This window comes from Rhinichthys klamathensis, unplaced genomic scaffold (genome assembly GCF_029890125.1).
Source record: "Rhinichthys klamathensis goyatoka isolate OS25496 unplaced genomic scaffold, OSU_Roscu_1.1 h1tg000111l_1, whole genome shotgun sequence".
NCBI lineage: Eukaryota > Metazoa > Chordata > Actinopteri > Cypriniformes > Leuciscidae > Rhinichthys > Rhinichthys klamathensis.
The window spans coordinates 6,030,203-6,045,803 of NW_026606649.1; the positions used below are offsets into that span (position 1 = coordinate 6,030,203).

General features: G+C 38.9%; 1 protein-coding gene across 1 annotated transcript; it reads left to right on the forward strand.

Annotated features, from left to right (window-relative positions):
- Positions 1-1,981: 1,981 nt before the first annotated feature.
- tmem41ab (transmembrane protein 41ab) lies at positions 1,982-14,890 on the forward strand. Its single transcript, XM_056254329.1, has 5 exons — positions 1,982-2,290; positions 11,794-11,944; positions 12,077-12,238; positions 14,378-14,516; positions 14,638-14,890. The coding sequence occupies exons 1-5, from the start codon at positions 2,130-2,132 to the stop codon at positions 14,865-14,867; spliced, it is 843 nt and encodes a 280-aa protein (XP_056110304.1). The 5' UTR covers positions 1,982-2,129; the 3' UTR covers positions 14,868-14,890.
- Positions 14,891-15,601: the final 711 nt, after the last annotated feature.

The window sequence follows — 15,601 nt, forward strand, 5'->3', positions numbered from 1 at the left end:
TCTGCTGATGAAACTGCAAACTATCTTCAGTAAAATTATTCTTTAATTTATTATAATTCTGACTCTTGTCTTAAATTGTCTGCACTTCTGACTCCGGGTCTTAATTAATCATATCTGGTCCTTGGGTCTTTAACTGTAAATCCCCTAACAAAAGTGATCAATATAGAAAAATGTGTAAACCCAATTATATTTCTTATTTACAGTGCTCATTCCACTTTTTATAGTCATACTTTTATTTCTAGTTTTCTTTTTAATGATACTACTATTTTTGTAATTTACATTTTGCATTTCAATTTACAGTTTTTATTAGAAAAAAATATTTCTTAGTTTATCTTTTCCCACAAATTTTGCTCAGATCCACAATGAGACACACAGAGTTGTTTCATATCTCCTTCTTCTTCAGAGGTTTTTGGTCAGACTGACAGTTTAACTCTTCTTGTTATGCATATTCATTTATCATAGAGCAAGTAATTTCAGAATTTATTGGATAAACAAATTAATGGATTATCATAAGGCCACATGTTTTTACCACATGTACATTTCAGGTACGGGACTTTTGTCCAGTTATCGGGTTCTTAATATCCTTACAGTTTTATAGTCAGATACATTTACTATCAAGTTTTTATTTTTATTTTTATACAATATCATTTATTCTTAATATCATGTATATAGAGAAAATTATTCCATTTCCATAGTCAGATTGTAGTATTTCACTTTTAATAAGTACCATTGTTGCTGTTTTTTGTTGTTGTTGTTGTTGTTGCACATCAGACTTTGATACATCATATTCGACCTCCTTTAGTTTGAAAATAAGTGTAGGATATTGACTGTAGTGTGTGAATGTTGTTATATTTTTTTTTGTAAAGTATTGTAATATATTATAATACTGTAACAGTCTTTTTTTTCAGCAGATCTTTTCTTTCAGCCAAGAATATTGAACCGCACCATCATGCTCATGCCATTTGACTTGGATATCATACCATGTAATTAAAAATGGGTTCTAATCATATAAAGTTTTTCTTATTAGGTAATCACAGCCTGTCTTACAACTTTTCATAATGGAATCAGTTAAAAATATAGATTATACTATGTTTAATTTAAAACCTGCAGAAACAACACTTCATACAGTTTATTTCATACCTTTATTTTAGACCTGCAGGTTGGGTAAGTTACTTGTCTATGAAACAATAATAGATAAAAATCTATTTCAAATCTATTCAAAACCCTGTACTGTTTGGGCTTTTGATTATGAAGTCAACTCTGCCATCAAGTGATAACGAAACAGAAAAACGTTTGCAGTCTTATATTAAATGGCATGTGATTGTTGCCTCATAGTGTAATATAAAACTGTTTAAAAAAGAAAAAAGACTGACATATGCCCATACTTAAAGAAAGACCTTGTAATGGGCATGAGATCCATTTTCTCAATTTAATTTTCACTTTATTTGGGTAAAACAGGTTCCACACAGCCTAAATGTGACCACTCACAAACCACTGCTTGAAGATGTTCTTTGCCAACATATCTACACTCAATTATGTTTCCTACTTACAGTGCTCAGTCAACTTTAGTCCTATATTTATTATACTTTTCAATTAGGCTTTATTTAAGCTATATTTTGCATATACTAGTCTACGTTTATTTGTACATAATATTAAATTCTGAGCATTACCACTTTCAAATATGAAATATGAACCCCACTTCTAAACCTTACAATAACAATGAATAAAAAAAAGATAAGAAAAAAAAAGAGTAGCTAGGCCTACTTGCTTTGCTCTTAGTTGCCTTTTAAAAGGGAAAATAAAATGACATATTGACAACACCGGTAGCCTCTAATAATAGCATGTGTAAGATAATGTAGTTTAAAATTGGCTCAAATCATACGGAGTTGGTGTTTTCCAAAGTTTTGTTCCCATCACATGGTCTCATGTTTTTGGGGGTCTCATGTGACAAATAGATCCACCCTCATGAGGGGCTTCACTCACGCAAATTGTTGCAATACAGTAGGTCCACGTACTTCCATGGGCTGGAGACGTAACATGTATAAACTGCCCACTGACCGGACCTGCTATTTAACAGGTGTAGCAGCAAGTGCAGCAAAGTCGTCTTTAGACAAATCCTGGCCTGGACTATGCGCTCAATCTGGGGTTTAATCGCCTTGGTGGCCACAGCGACTTTTTACTTGTATCTGCTGTCTGCGTTCCTGCCGCCGGGTCCTCGTGCCGTCCGCGTTCACGACGCTGAACCTGAACACACTGTCCATGACGATGAGCCGGAGGAGGAAATACGCAGGTAGAATATATCTCACTGCGTCTTATCTCTGGTTGCCTTATTTTGTGAGCAGTTCCCACTTCTACTATTGTTTGTAACTGAATGAATTCTGTTAAATTCTCTATTGTGTCTAATGGTAGGGTAATTGATTGTGTCTGTGTTTTAACTCACAACTGAATGTTAACATCTTTAATTTCACGAGTTTACATGTTAATGAAATCAGATGTAATATTATAATGCGTATTTGGCTTGCTGTCCGGGGGGAGGGCTCCGAGCTCAGAATTCGGCCCGACCCCAGAGTACTCCCCCCATAACCTTAGAGATCATAGGTAACTATGAGCGGACCCAGCCGAATGTGGGGTGAAGGGGTGGTGGTGGGATGCTGAGAAATTAGTCATGAGACAGGAGGTAAGGGAAGGCTTTATTTATACTGGCTTCTTCTTGCGCTGATTGGATGATTACCTGAACATGCTCCTCCCGAACTTTGTTTACATAAAACTTCATTTGTTTCCATAGCTTACATCTGCTGATAATAATGTCAAAATACTAAATGATTTTGGTAGTAAAAAAACCCCCACCTGAGTAGGTGTACCGTACAGCCTACAATGTACACCGAAGATGTGATGATGCTTCTAAACCTAATTATTGATGAATAAATTGCTATTTTTTGAGTCGGATCCTTTCGATTAATGGTTGAACTGGTTCACAAGTTGTGAAAGGAATCAGACTCGAAATGTGTATGACCGAGTCATGTTCATTTACGACTCTTTTGTGAACCACAAGACCAGTCTAAACGATTATTTCATGATTCGGACTCGATCGTTCACATTTCGAAAAGAGAATTTAATTTGTATTGGAAAATATTGTTTTTATTTTGGAGTGAGAAGTAACCCCTCACAATTGGGACAGAATGTTTTTAACTATTTCTTACTAAGTACTAAAACGCATGGTGTTATTTCTTAATATTAACATATTAATATTATTAACGCAATGATTAATAATATTATTAACATTTCAAACATCTTATTAATCATAACCATAGTCATGTTGAGTGGAATCATTCAATCTTACTTGCACATGACATCCCTAAAATTGTTGGCTTACCTAGAATAAGTTAACCTTGCAGATGTATCTCTTTAATTGGATTCAGCAACTTTTCAACATTTTCTGTCATTTATTTAATTATTCAAATACAATGTCAAAAAGCACATTATATGTTACATAATATTTTATGTATTTTACTAAAAACAGATAAGATAGGGTAAGGTTGTCCTGGGGGGTCTTTCCCCAGGTAGAGGGGCATACACCCCAGTAATGGAGCAATATAGCCCTTTTATAATTTTGTGCTACTAAATTGTAAAATGATTCCAGTTATTTCCACCAATAAAATATTTTTCACTAATGTAGATGATGTATGATAATGTAGCAGTATGTTCACACAGTTCTTAAGGGAAGCATCTTCCCCTGTACAGTTCAGTTTGTGATGCCCCCTTTCACCTGTGAAGTAACTCTCTCTCTCCCTCTTTCTTTTATATTAGTTCTGTCTGTCTTTTTTCATTTCACATTCTTCCTTATTTTCCTATATGTCTGTTTGACTAAGTATTGGTTTATTCATTTTAATACACCCTCATCTCAGTTCAAAGAGAAGAAGAATAAGAGATAATTAGAGTGACTGAGAGAGAGATGGACATGAAAGAGAGAAGGTTTGGCAGTTATTCTCAGGCAGTGGCAGATATTCCAGAACATGAGGTTACAGTTTGCCCTGTGCTCTTTCCTCATCAGCGTTACTTTATACTGTGTGAGCAGCCCTGGACCCGGTGTGAGAGATGCCCAGATGATAGGCACTTCATGTACTGTAGTTCACATGCAACCCAAAACAAAATTCTGTTTCTTCTCTAAAATCTCATCTGTCCTCTCATGTCCTATAGGCAGGCAACTAAAGATCCTGATCCCTGGTCAGTTCTTATTAATGCAAATGGGTCTCAGATATTTTCAGTTTTGTTTGTGTGTGCTAGGATATGCAATGATTGCACATAGGCTGTATAAAAATCGCAACAGTATAACGCGCTAATCTTGAGATTTTTTTTAATTGTATTCATTTATTTTTATTTTTATATTTAACAATTAACACAGCATCCATTTTTTCCTGGCATACTTTGGCTAGCGTATAGGCCTACAGTCAGGGCCTGATTTACAAATAAAGATTCTTTGCATGTGCATCAGCAACAACGTCTGCTCTCACATCAACTCAACACCCATGCATCGTGGTGCTCTCATGAACGTGCGTTGGAGATTAATATTTTGTAAATAAATTGGTAAATTATGTGGTTTTTTTTGCACAAACAAGGCACTCGCTTCGCTTCATAAAATTGAGATTAAACTAGTCACATGGATTACTTTAATGATGTCTTTTAATACCTATATGGGCCTTGAAAGTGGTAGTTGCGTGCTCTGTCAATGGAGGGACAGAAAGCTCTCAGATTTCATTAAAAAGATCTTTATTTGTGTTCCGAAGATGAATGAAAGTCTTATGGGTTTAGAACGACATGAGAGTGAGTAATTAATGACAGAATTAATTCTGTCTATATTCAACTCGTACTATATTAAAGGCACTGCTAAATGTAACATTTACTATAATAGGTTTATGTTGTTCGAATAAATGAAAAGTTTTTAAAAATATTTTTAAAGCCTATTAAATGTTAAAAATTATGGCTCTTGGTCATACTGTAATGGTGAATGGCTATAATTACTAATTGAGAAAATCCATTTACACCAGTACCTCTATTGGTATCGGTGATACTGGTCTTCATTCATAGTATTTAAAGAGATGCCATTGAAGTGAATATTTAAAAATATACCTTCTTTATGTGATGTTTCTACATTTCAAAGCGAAATAACAGGGTCTAATTTAGGTCTTATTTAATCTTTTTACTTCAAAATAATAACTTCAAGCATTTTTTTTAAATATACCTTTTTTCTAACAACATAAAACGACGTTTATTGTCAAAATCTTACTGACACCTAATGTATAATAAATGATCCACCCATTAAATTTCCAAACCACTTGTCCAAGGCTATCAGGGATGCTGGAGCCTATCATATTAGAAATTATTTATTATTAATAAATTATATTAATTGATTAGGCAAGGCAAGTTTATTTATATAGCACATGTCATACACTATGACAATTCAAAGTGCTTTACAGAAAGGAATTAAAATAATCACAAAATAAAAGCAAGGACAATTAAAACAGTTATAAAAGAAATCAAAAGAGATATATTATACAGTTATAAAATGAATTAAAAGAGTAAAAAGATTATACATAGATAAACTTCTCATCTGGGAAAACTGTAACTTCGGTTCCCTGAAGAGGGAACGAGGCGCTGCGTCGATTGACGCTAAGGGAACGCTTTGTGTGATGACGTCTTGAAGCACATGTAAAATCATTCCAATGGTGTGACGGAACGTCAGAGGCGGGTGACGTCATGAACCAGGAAACTATAAAGCCTGCCCAAAACAGAGCTTCGTAAAAGTCTGAAGTAGTCACTGACAGGCACGTAGGAGATATGGCAAGGTGACTCAGCATCTCGTTGCCTCTTCAGGGAACCTCCCAAGGGAACTCGCGCTGCGTCGATTGACGCTAAGGGAACATCTATACCAACGCCACCATAGCGACTAGTGTCTGTCCAATGTGAAATCGAGAGGAGCAGCACTATTTCGAGAGCACCTGGGACCCAGGTGTAGAGTCCAAGTTCAAAGAGTAGAACCTTACAAATGTGTGCGGTGAGGACCATCCTGCCGCATCACAAACATCTTGGAGAGCAACTCCTGTCATAAGGGCCTTAGAGGCCACCATACTCCTAGTAGAATGGGAACGGACAGCCATAGGTGAAGGCTGTCCAACCGATTCATAAGCAAGGGAGATAGCCTCAACCACCCACTTGCTAATTCTCTCCTTAGATGCAGGGGACCCTTTCACAGGCGTAACTATCGGTAAGCAGGGTACGCGGTTGATTACGGGCCCGGACCAATCAGGGGCCCGCGCGTGACTGGAAGATATTGATTGACAGCCGGGCCCCCAAACGCATTTTACTACTTTTAGTCTGATCGCATTTTACTTTATCGCAAATTTATTTGAATAAATAATGGCAATAACATAGTGTACTGATCATTAGATACAAGTATGAAAAGACCAATGATGGATTTTGGTGTAATTTGTTTCGAATTGGGACTGGGGAATCCCCGGGTTGGTAAGTGAACATGCGTATTGCGTGCAAAACAGTAAAAACGATGAACTTGAGACAGACAATATCGACAGGCTACTCCTGATTTTGTCAGTCATCTCATCTCTTATATGCTGTGTCTCTATGATCATATTAGGCGCTTTCCGACCTAGTAGTGACAGGAACTTAGTTATAGGAACTGTCCACTTCTAAACAGTTCTAAGAACTACTCTCCCCCAAACTCGGTTTTGCTGTTTGCGTTCGCACTGGCCAAGTGGCCATAGGAACTGGTAGGAGGGGTAAGGGAGTGACACAAGCGCGGCGGCGGCGGCGCCACATACAACAACAACAAACCAGCATGGAGGAGGCTATCGGAATGTTCCTGTTCTGCCTTGCCGGGAGCTTAATAACGAGTACGAACGGCGGCGTTTAAAGACTATGCTTGAGTTCTGTACAGAGAAACAAAGAAGACGAAGGCTCCAGCGTAATATGATCTTAAGTAATATAATGGAAGAAGATAGAAGAGCAGAGCGCAGGAGACAAACAAAACGACGGGTAAGTTTAGCAAGCATAGCAATTAGCTGGTTGAATGCGTTATGTTATGAGTTAGCATAGCATACATAGGCGAATTGCAACAGACAGTGAATAAAATGTGTTGACACTGGGCGTGACTTATAAGTTGAACTAATCAACGTAGACCTAGGGAAAGGGAACTAAAAAAGTCCTCGCTCTAGACTAGGTACTGAAAAAGGTTATAGGAACGTTAGGTTCTAGGAACTGCAAAAGTCCCTCCGGTCGGAAAGCGTCTATTGTCCTATTCATGGTAGCCTACTCGTGGACATTGCGTCATCACGTGCTGTAGGGGGGCCCGCCTTGATAATCCTGCATAAGGGCCCGGTGTTGACTCGTTACGCCACTGGACCCTTTGCTAGGGGGCCCAAAACATACAAAAAACTGTTCAGATTTACGCCACAGGGCAGCTCTGTGGACATAGGCATCTAGCGCCCTGACTGGGCATAGCAGATTATTCTTTTCCTAAAGATCCTATTTCCTAGTTGCATGACTGACTTGTTTAGCACTCGAAGATCCAAAATGGGACGCAACCCCCTATCCTTCTTTGGAACTATGAAATACCGGCTGTAGAACCCGGTACATGTTCTATGGCCCCTTTCTCTAACAGGGTTTCCACTTCTTGTTCCATTACCAGAACCCGCTCAGGGCCCACCACGGTGGAAAGGACCCCCATAAACCTGGGCGGGGGCGAGACCCGAACTGTATTTGATACCCTTTTTCTATGGTCTGCAGGACCCAACGAGAAACATTTGGCAGTAGTTAGGGGGACTGCCCTCATTGGCCTGAGCCCTCGGGCGTCAGGACCTCTTCCCCGCAGCCTTCTTAGAGATAATGACGGTCCTCAGATCCATCTTACCCTTCGAAGACTGCGGGTGAGAGCGCCCTCCCTGTCCCCAGCCTTTCTGTGGGGGAGCACGGGAGGCAACGCTCTGCTTCTGGGTGGCACGGTGTGAAGAGCTGGCTTTTGAAGTTTGGGGCTGCTCCCGCTCAGCAGCCCCAGAGACATGAGATTGACGGGGGAGGAACTTCTGGAAAGCGACCACCTGCTTGGCTGCCGCCTAGAACCTCTTGACGACATCCATAAGAAAATTCTTGTCCTTTTCTTTTATATTACTCAGATTGAGCCACAGATGCCTCTCAGTGGCCACCAGGGCTGCCATAGAGTGGCCGACAGATTTAGCCGTCTCCTTGGTGGCCCTGAGAGATAAATCTGTGGCTCAACGTAGTTCGCAAACTACATCAGGGCCAATTCCCCCGCCCTCCTCCATGTCTCCTAACAATTCAGCTTGGTAGGCCTGCAGCAGCGACATTGTGTGAAGGCATGCTGCAGCCTGACCAGCGGCTGAATAAGCTTTACCCACCAGTGATGATGTGGTTCTGACTGGGTTAGTGGGTAATGTCGGGCCTTTAGGGAAGATGCTGCTTCGGGGAAGAGATAGCTCGCAAACGTCTATTCCACTTTTGGCATCTCCCCATAACTGTGCTCTTTATAGTTAGATATAAAGGAATAATTGGATGTTTGTGCACTATACACTATATGAAACCGGTTTCTCCCACGATCTCGACACCTCGGTGTGTAGATCAGGGAAAAGTGGTTCTACTGACGTTCCCTGACGTTGAGGTTGTGACCGTGATGGTAGGAAGCGTTCGTCTATCTGTTTATCTGCTGGCCAGTCAATACTCAGTCTTTCAACCGCTCTTGTCACAACCTCAACCAGCTCTTCAAATGCATGAGACTGAGGTGGCGAATCCTCAGAATTTCTTGCATCGACACTGACAACGTCCAGTTCCTCAGAACTAGATAGTTGCAGTGTCTGTGCCTCAATCGGGGCGGAAGGAACCCCAGTGCGTGCTTCCAAACCCTGAGCGAAGGCACTGGATCTATCAGGTGAAGGCAGAGATAAGGCTGGGCCCGTCTAACCCCGCTGATAGATCCATTTGCGAACCCCATGTCTCTGATCGCCCCTGTGCCTCGGCAGCAGCGGGACCAGAGCCCTGGGCAACGTTAGCCTGAGCGTCCTCGCTAAAGAACGCCAACTCCCAATTTTACTCTGAGATTTTCCCATGGTGATTACACGGTCTGTGGTGTTCTTTTGGCGTGCCTAAGAAAACTATTGGATGTCTCCGATAGAAAAATAATAAAATAAAATAATAATAATAAAAATTTAATAAACAACAAAAAAATAAACGAAAAATAAACTTTGTATTAAACTATTATCTAAAATGATCTATTACCTTGTCTGCTTTGAATGAAACTCAACATGAGCAGTCTTATCTCAGGATTGAGGCCTGGCAGAGGGCATGATGTGACAGTTATAAGATCAGACAACTGCCTTCTGGAGTGTCTTGAAATCCCCTGAATTTGCTGAGATGTGCAATGCCGATAAGGAGGGAAAGAAAGAGATATCTGGAGGGTTCATATGTGACATATATGTTTGGTATGACTAGCTAAAATAAAGTGCATTATAAATAAAAGGAGAGAAGAGAGGTCTCAAAAGCCCCATACTTTAATGTCATTTTCTGAAGTCATTCAGATATTTAGAATGACAAAAACAGCGGGAAAGGACATCTGAGTTTGATATTGAGTAATGCATCTGCTGTATGTCCACCATCATCACATAGTGACCTTTGCATAGTGTCTTGTGACCCACTGCACGTCTTGGTTCATTTCTTGATTAGCTCACTCTTCTGTACCCTGGGAGAATCTCCGCTGATGAGATTGAGATGAAGTTTGTAACATGTTGTTCAGCAGTGATGGCAGAGACAGCTGAGCCCGTGAAAGCCCCAGTGGTGTAAATAGCTGTTTGAGTCTTTGGGTGGGGAATTTCCATGGTTATCAGAGAAGGGATATTTTGTGCATCATTAAAGCTATAAAAATAAGCTGTTTTTAAGACTGTATTTTAATTTGCTGAACAGATCTTTTTTTGTGTTTTTGTCTCGTTTTCCTAGTACAATTATGTAAACATTTCTTAATCAAATCAACATACTTGAGAAACAATATCACTTAAGCTCTATAAACTCTATAAAATATAAACTCTCTATCTCTCTCAATCTCTTTCAGTCTCTATTTTTGCAGTGTTATTGAAGGTGTTTTGTTTATTGTCTGGTCTGTCTCCTACATTGAAGGCTCTCATATTGTTGTTCTGATGAGTCTGCGCTCAGTATGGAGCATATCACATGTTTATATTCGTCACTACTGGGTACGCATGTGAAATTAAAACCCCTGCTTTGGCACATGGGTGGGGAATACTACCTCATTGCGTGCCCAAATTACCCCCTGGACGGCAGTAGGGAGCTTAGATTACTCACGACTGCACAAGATGTGATTCATCCGCTGGCAAGAGCCCAGTGACCACCTCACGAGAACTTCAGTCTGTGGGACATCCACATTTATTGATGATCATGTTGGGTGTGTTTGAAGACTTTTAAAACATGTTGTCCTCAAGTACAGCCAACCCTGTACACACACACAAGCACATTTCCACAGCTGAGAGGCTATTTCCAGTTGGTGTATCATATTTCAGTCTTTCTGTCTTATCTTGCTGACAGGCTAGTCTCAGGAGTCTTCAACCTTTTTCAGGCCAAGAACCCTCAAGCCTGTTATTCTACTATACAGTTTTTTTTTTTAAAGAAGTTCGATAATGTATTTATATACTGTAATTTATTATGATGCTTACAAAGCATTAAAATAATCATATTGGTATAATTATATATCCTAATCATATATTTTTAAGTTGTACATAATACATTTTTATGTGTGAGGAACAATGAAACATTAAACTAAACTTTAGCTTTTTGAAAGGTAGAAATGGATCATTTACTTGTACTCATGTTGTCCCCAACCAGTAGGCCTACGTCTTTATTTCTTCTATGTAACCTAAAAGAAGACGTCTAATATTTTTGTTACATTTTCCCCTCTAATGTTCCCACTCAAAAATCAGACACTTGTAAAAAGTCTCACCAGAGGGTGACAGTGAGGTTTTCAGATCATTACTGAGGTTGTGTAGACCTAATTCACAGCAGCGCCATCAGGAATGAAAGTGAGGCTGTGAGCCGGGATAGACATACATCTCTTAAGTGTGTTGTACTGTTATGTAATGTGTTTTTGGATTGCTCTGCTGATGAAATATCATCCAAGAGATTTCAGTAGACAAAAAACTAAGTGATTATTAAAATTATAAGTGATTTATACAGCTTTTTACAGCGGATCCCATTGAAAACACGATAACTCGCTTTCATACCTGTCATGGCATTGCTCTGAATAAGGTCAATTACAGAGCCCGTAAAGGGACATGGTGAAGGAAAAAAATAGGAGATGGGAGGAAAAATTATTTGCAAATGTTTTTGCGTTCTCTCGCGAATGTGTTGAGTTCACCCGAGAAACTTTGCGCACAAAAACGTTTGTGCTCTCGCAATTTTTCTCGGGGGAACAAAAACATTGCGTTGAGAATGCAAAGGCATTGACAAAATTTCATATCACCATATCCTTTTAGGGGCTCCGTAGCCTACCTAATAGCCTACCTAAAGCCCACAGTATCACCCGAATCCATTGATTATAATCCTTTTCATCCTATTGTATATCAGTCTCCTTAGTGCTGGTTTCTATAAGGGTTGATAGGAAAAGGAAGGTCATGGCCCCTATCCAATCTGTTAGAAATGAAAAGAGGAAAAAAAGGTGTTAAGTACTAGTTGAGTGCCATTGTTTTACTGATCCCACAGTGTCTCCAGGTTGAAGTTCCCATCTGATCTGGAGGAGTTGAGGGAACTAGCCGAGCTGCTGCAGTTCTATAAGACAGAACACACTGGCTATGTGTTCATTCTCTTCTGCAGTGCCTACCTCTACAAGCAGTCCTTTGCCATTCCAGGATCATCTTTTTTGGTTGGTAACTCTGTGACACTATTAGTAGACTTACTTGAACCACCTCATTAGACTGAACTAAAAGATTTATTACCTATTATTATTATTATTATTGTTAAAAAACATACATACAATCTTTCTTGTCATGTCTAGAACATGCTGGCGGGGGCATTATTCGGGCCATGGCATGGAATCCTTATTGCCTGCACTTTGACAACTGTGGGTTCCACAAACTGCTACCTGCTGTCCCGTACATTTGGCAAACGCCACATCATCAGGATCTTCCCCGAGAAGGTGGCAATGCTGCAGCGAATGGTGGGTCATCTCTGGCTGTTTAGCACATGATAGAGGGATTTTCCTTTAATTAATGTTCTAAAAATAGTCAGCGAGTGTATTTGTGACTTTGCATTTTGTTTGTTTATACTTTGCATGTGATATAGCTCAAACAGTAGCAAACAGTGTTAGCAAATAGCAATGCTAAGGTGGTTTAGCCACTTCCCACTTCTCAGGGAATGCACGAACTGAAACATTTTATTCCTTACAAAACAAATTATGCTGTTAGCAAACTTCTAAACTAAAAATATGAGCATATACTTTCAGTCTTATCAGAGGTATACTTGATATAGTAAACTTGGCTTATACTGATAAGTATACAGAAAAGGCGAAGTATATTTGGCCTAATCTTGTTCTTAATCTTTTGATCGAGATATATTTAAGAAAAGTTTAAAGAACTATTCTAAGTATACTTGGGATAGTTGTGTTTGCCGAACACGATCGATTTGCCGAATCATGTGACAAATTTTGACTCATTATTAGTCTGTAAAAGACTGGTACAATGTCACAGGCCCTTGACTCTCATACATTCACAATCAATGAGACCCCCTTGAAGAAGTTGAGAAGTTCACCTATTTGGGTTCTACAATGACTCAAAATGCAATGCTTGATCTCAAATTGGGTTCCAGACTTGGTAAAGCAGCTTCTACCTTCAGAAGACTCACTAAACGAGTTTGGCGGAATAAGCACCTGCCTGTCCGAACTAAAGCCAGAGTCTATGAAGCCTGTGTCGTGAGCATTCTCCTCTACGGAGCAGAAAGCTGGCCAACCTATCGCCCACAAGAAAGTAGACTCAGTGCTTTTCACACCAGAAACCTACGGTTCATCATAGGAAAGACAAGATGACAAACGAGGGTCTCTTTAAGAGGTCTTTAATTCAGGACCTCTATCATCAAGGCTCAAATTCATTCGTCTCAGATGGGCAGGACATGTAAACAGAATGCCACCATCCCGCATCCCTCACTCTATCCTCCATGGCGTTCTGGAAGAGGGAACTCGTCTCACTGGTGGTTAAAGATGTACTCAAACTAGATCTTGTAGACTTTGGCATACATCCTGAATCCTGGACCGTAGCATCATGGAATCGGGATCAGTGGAGGGCTCAACTTAACAAAGGAAGACAACTAGACCACGCCAACAACCTTCTAAAGTTTAGGGAAAGACGGTTGAAGTTAATCAACATGGACAAATGTGAACTACCCAAGCATTGTCATTGAGAAGAGAGAGTTGTGTGTACTCTTTTATAGCTTATTAAATACTTGTTTAGACATATATGCTTCTATTGGGTTGTATAGTAACACGTTTATGGTAACAAGCCACCTTTGAAATAGCTTAGAGTAAATAGTACATAATTGGAACTGAATCTGAACTTTTTTGTACACGTGTGCTATTAACCCTCACTGAAACAGATAAACATTTTACTGATTTTATTGATGTTATATGATGTTCAGTTCACTTGAAAACTTGCAGGTATACCTCTTGTATAAAAACTATTAATCTAATAGTTTCCTGAGAGAGTATTCTTCAAAGTGTACTTTTATAAACTACAATGTGGGCAACCTAGCAAACTAACAGCATCACAGTGTAGCATAGTTAACAGTATGGTTACAATAAAAAAGAAAGCTTTTGTAAACTAGGTGTATACTTAAATTTGACTTGACTTTGATCTGTTATACTTAAAGTACGCTTAAAAGTATACATTTATAAACTAAAAACTAAGCCAGTTTACTCAAGAAATATTGAAATAGTACACTAAGTATACTACTAGTAGCCTACATTGATTTTAGTATACTCGGTACATAGAGCATACTTAGAAAATATACTTGAACTTATGTTACTTAATAAAATCGTGAAGTATAAATTTTTTGTAAGAGATACATTGAATGCAATGTATGTATGTCACTGGATAAAAATATCTATCAAATGTCTCAATACAATATAGTTTAAGAAGTTTTATATTGATAAGATTAAGATTAAAGATATAAGATTTTGGACTTTGGAGGTTTTTTCGTGTATCTTTCCTACTAAATTATCATAGTCATGTCTTCATCAGCTCTCTATAGAAATTTGAAGTTGAAACAATACATGAGCACATGTTGAATCTCTATTTCTTTCTATTAGGTGGAAGAGAACAGGAGCAGTTTGTTCTTCTTCTTGCTCTTTCTGCGGTTCTTTCCCATGACACCTAACTGGTTCTTGAACATCACCTCTCCAATCCTCAACATCCCCATCCCCATATTCTTCTTCTCCATCCTCATTGGTGAGCTTACATTGTATCTACTGTTATAAATAATGTATAATTCTTCAGACACCGATTATGAAGTAAAAGTACATCCTTTGATCTTGATCTCATAATCTTTAAATGCTTAATTTCCTCCCAGGTCTAATCCCTTATAACTTCATCTGTGTCCGTACGGGAGCCATCTTGTCTGAGATCCAGTCTTTGGATGACATCTTTTCGTGGGGCACCTTGCTGCAGCTCCTGCTGATCGCGTGTGTGGCTCTTCTTCCTGGAGCTCTAATCCGCCGCTACAGTCAGGCCCATTTCAAACTTGACGGCCTGGAACCCAACGGACACCAAAATGCCTTGAATGATCGCAAGACTAAATGACCCAAAAGAAAGACACCGTAGGAGACACAATCATTGGTGTGGAGTTACACCTGTGGATTGGGTTATGAAGTTCCCAATGGAAAGTAGAACTGAAATGGACAGATTATGAGATGGGTTATTAGATTTGTAATGGAAATAAAAGTGCCAAAGAAGAGACTATTAATGTCTTAAAAGAGTACACACTCAGATTGCTGATTTGCTACATACAGACCACTGGACATTGCCTCATTTTATAGAAATTTGACAGCTTTAAGTTTTTTTTATAAGATTTAGTTATATTGTCAGGTGTTGTTTAGCGTCTATGTTTGTGGGTGGCTTTATTTATTTCTGGAGTCTAAATATCTGTAAGTGTCATGTGTTTTTGAGTATGTTTACACATTTAACAAAAGAAAACTAAAGATTAGTTACTTTCCCCTCCTAAATTTATTTATATGTGAATGTTATGCTTGAGAAAGAAAAACACACAACCCACAAATATGACCCATACTGGGTTCATAACATGCACATGCACACACACACACACACACACACACACACACACACACACACACACACACACAATATCTATTTTTTTAAGTATTAGACATAAAAGTTATGTTCCAGGTTTACTCGTACTGTATATAACTCGAGTCCTTTTTTAGGTTAAGGCTAAAAGGGTGTGTTTTAAGGCTATTAAAAAGCCTTATTTTTTATTTTATTTTTATTTAATTTTACAATATTTACTATACATTAAC

Bases quoted from the DNA above. Each gene is read 5' to 3' on its own strand.
- tmem41ab (XM_056254329.1), top strand. From the start codon at position 2,130: ATGCGCTCAATCTGGGGTTTAATCGCCTTGGTGGCCACAGCGACTTTT. The intron at 12,239-14,377 runs GTGGGTCATCTC...TCTTTCTATTAG, and splicing joins TGGCAATGCTGCAGCGAATG to GTGGAAGAGAACAGGAGCAG. The intron at 14,517-14,637 runs GTGAGCTTACAT...ATTTCCTCCCAG, and splicing joins CTTCTTCTCCATCCTCATTG to GTCTAATCCCTTATAACTTC.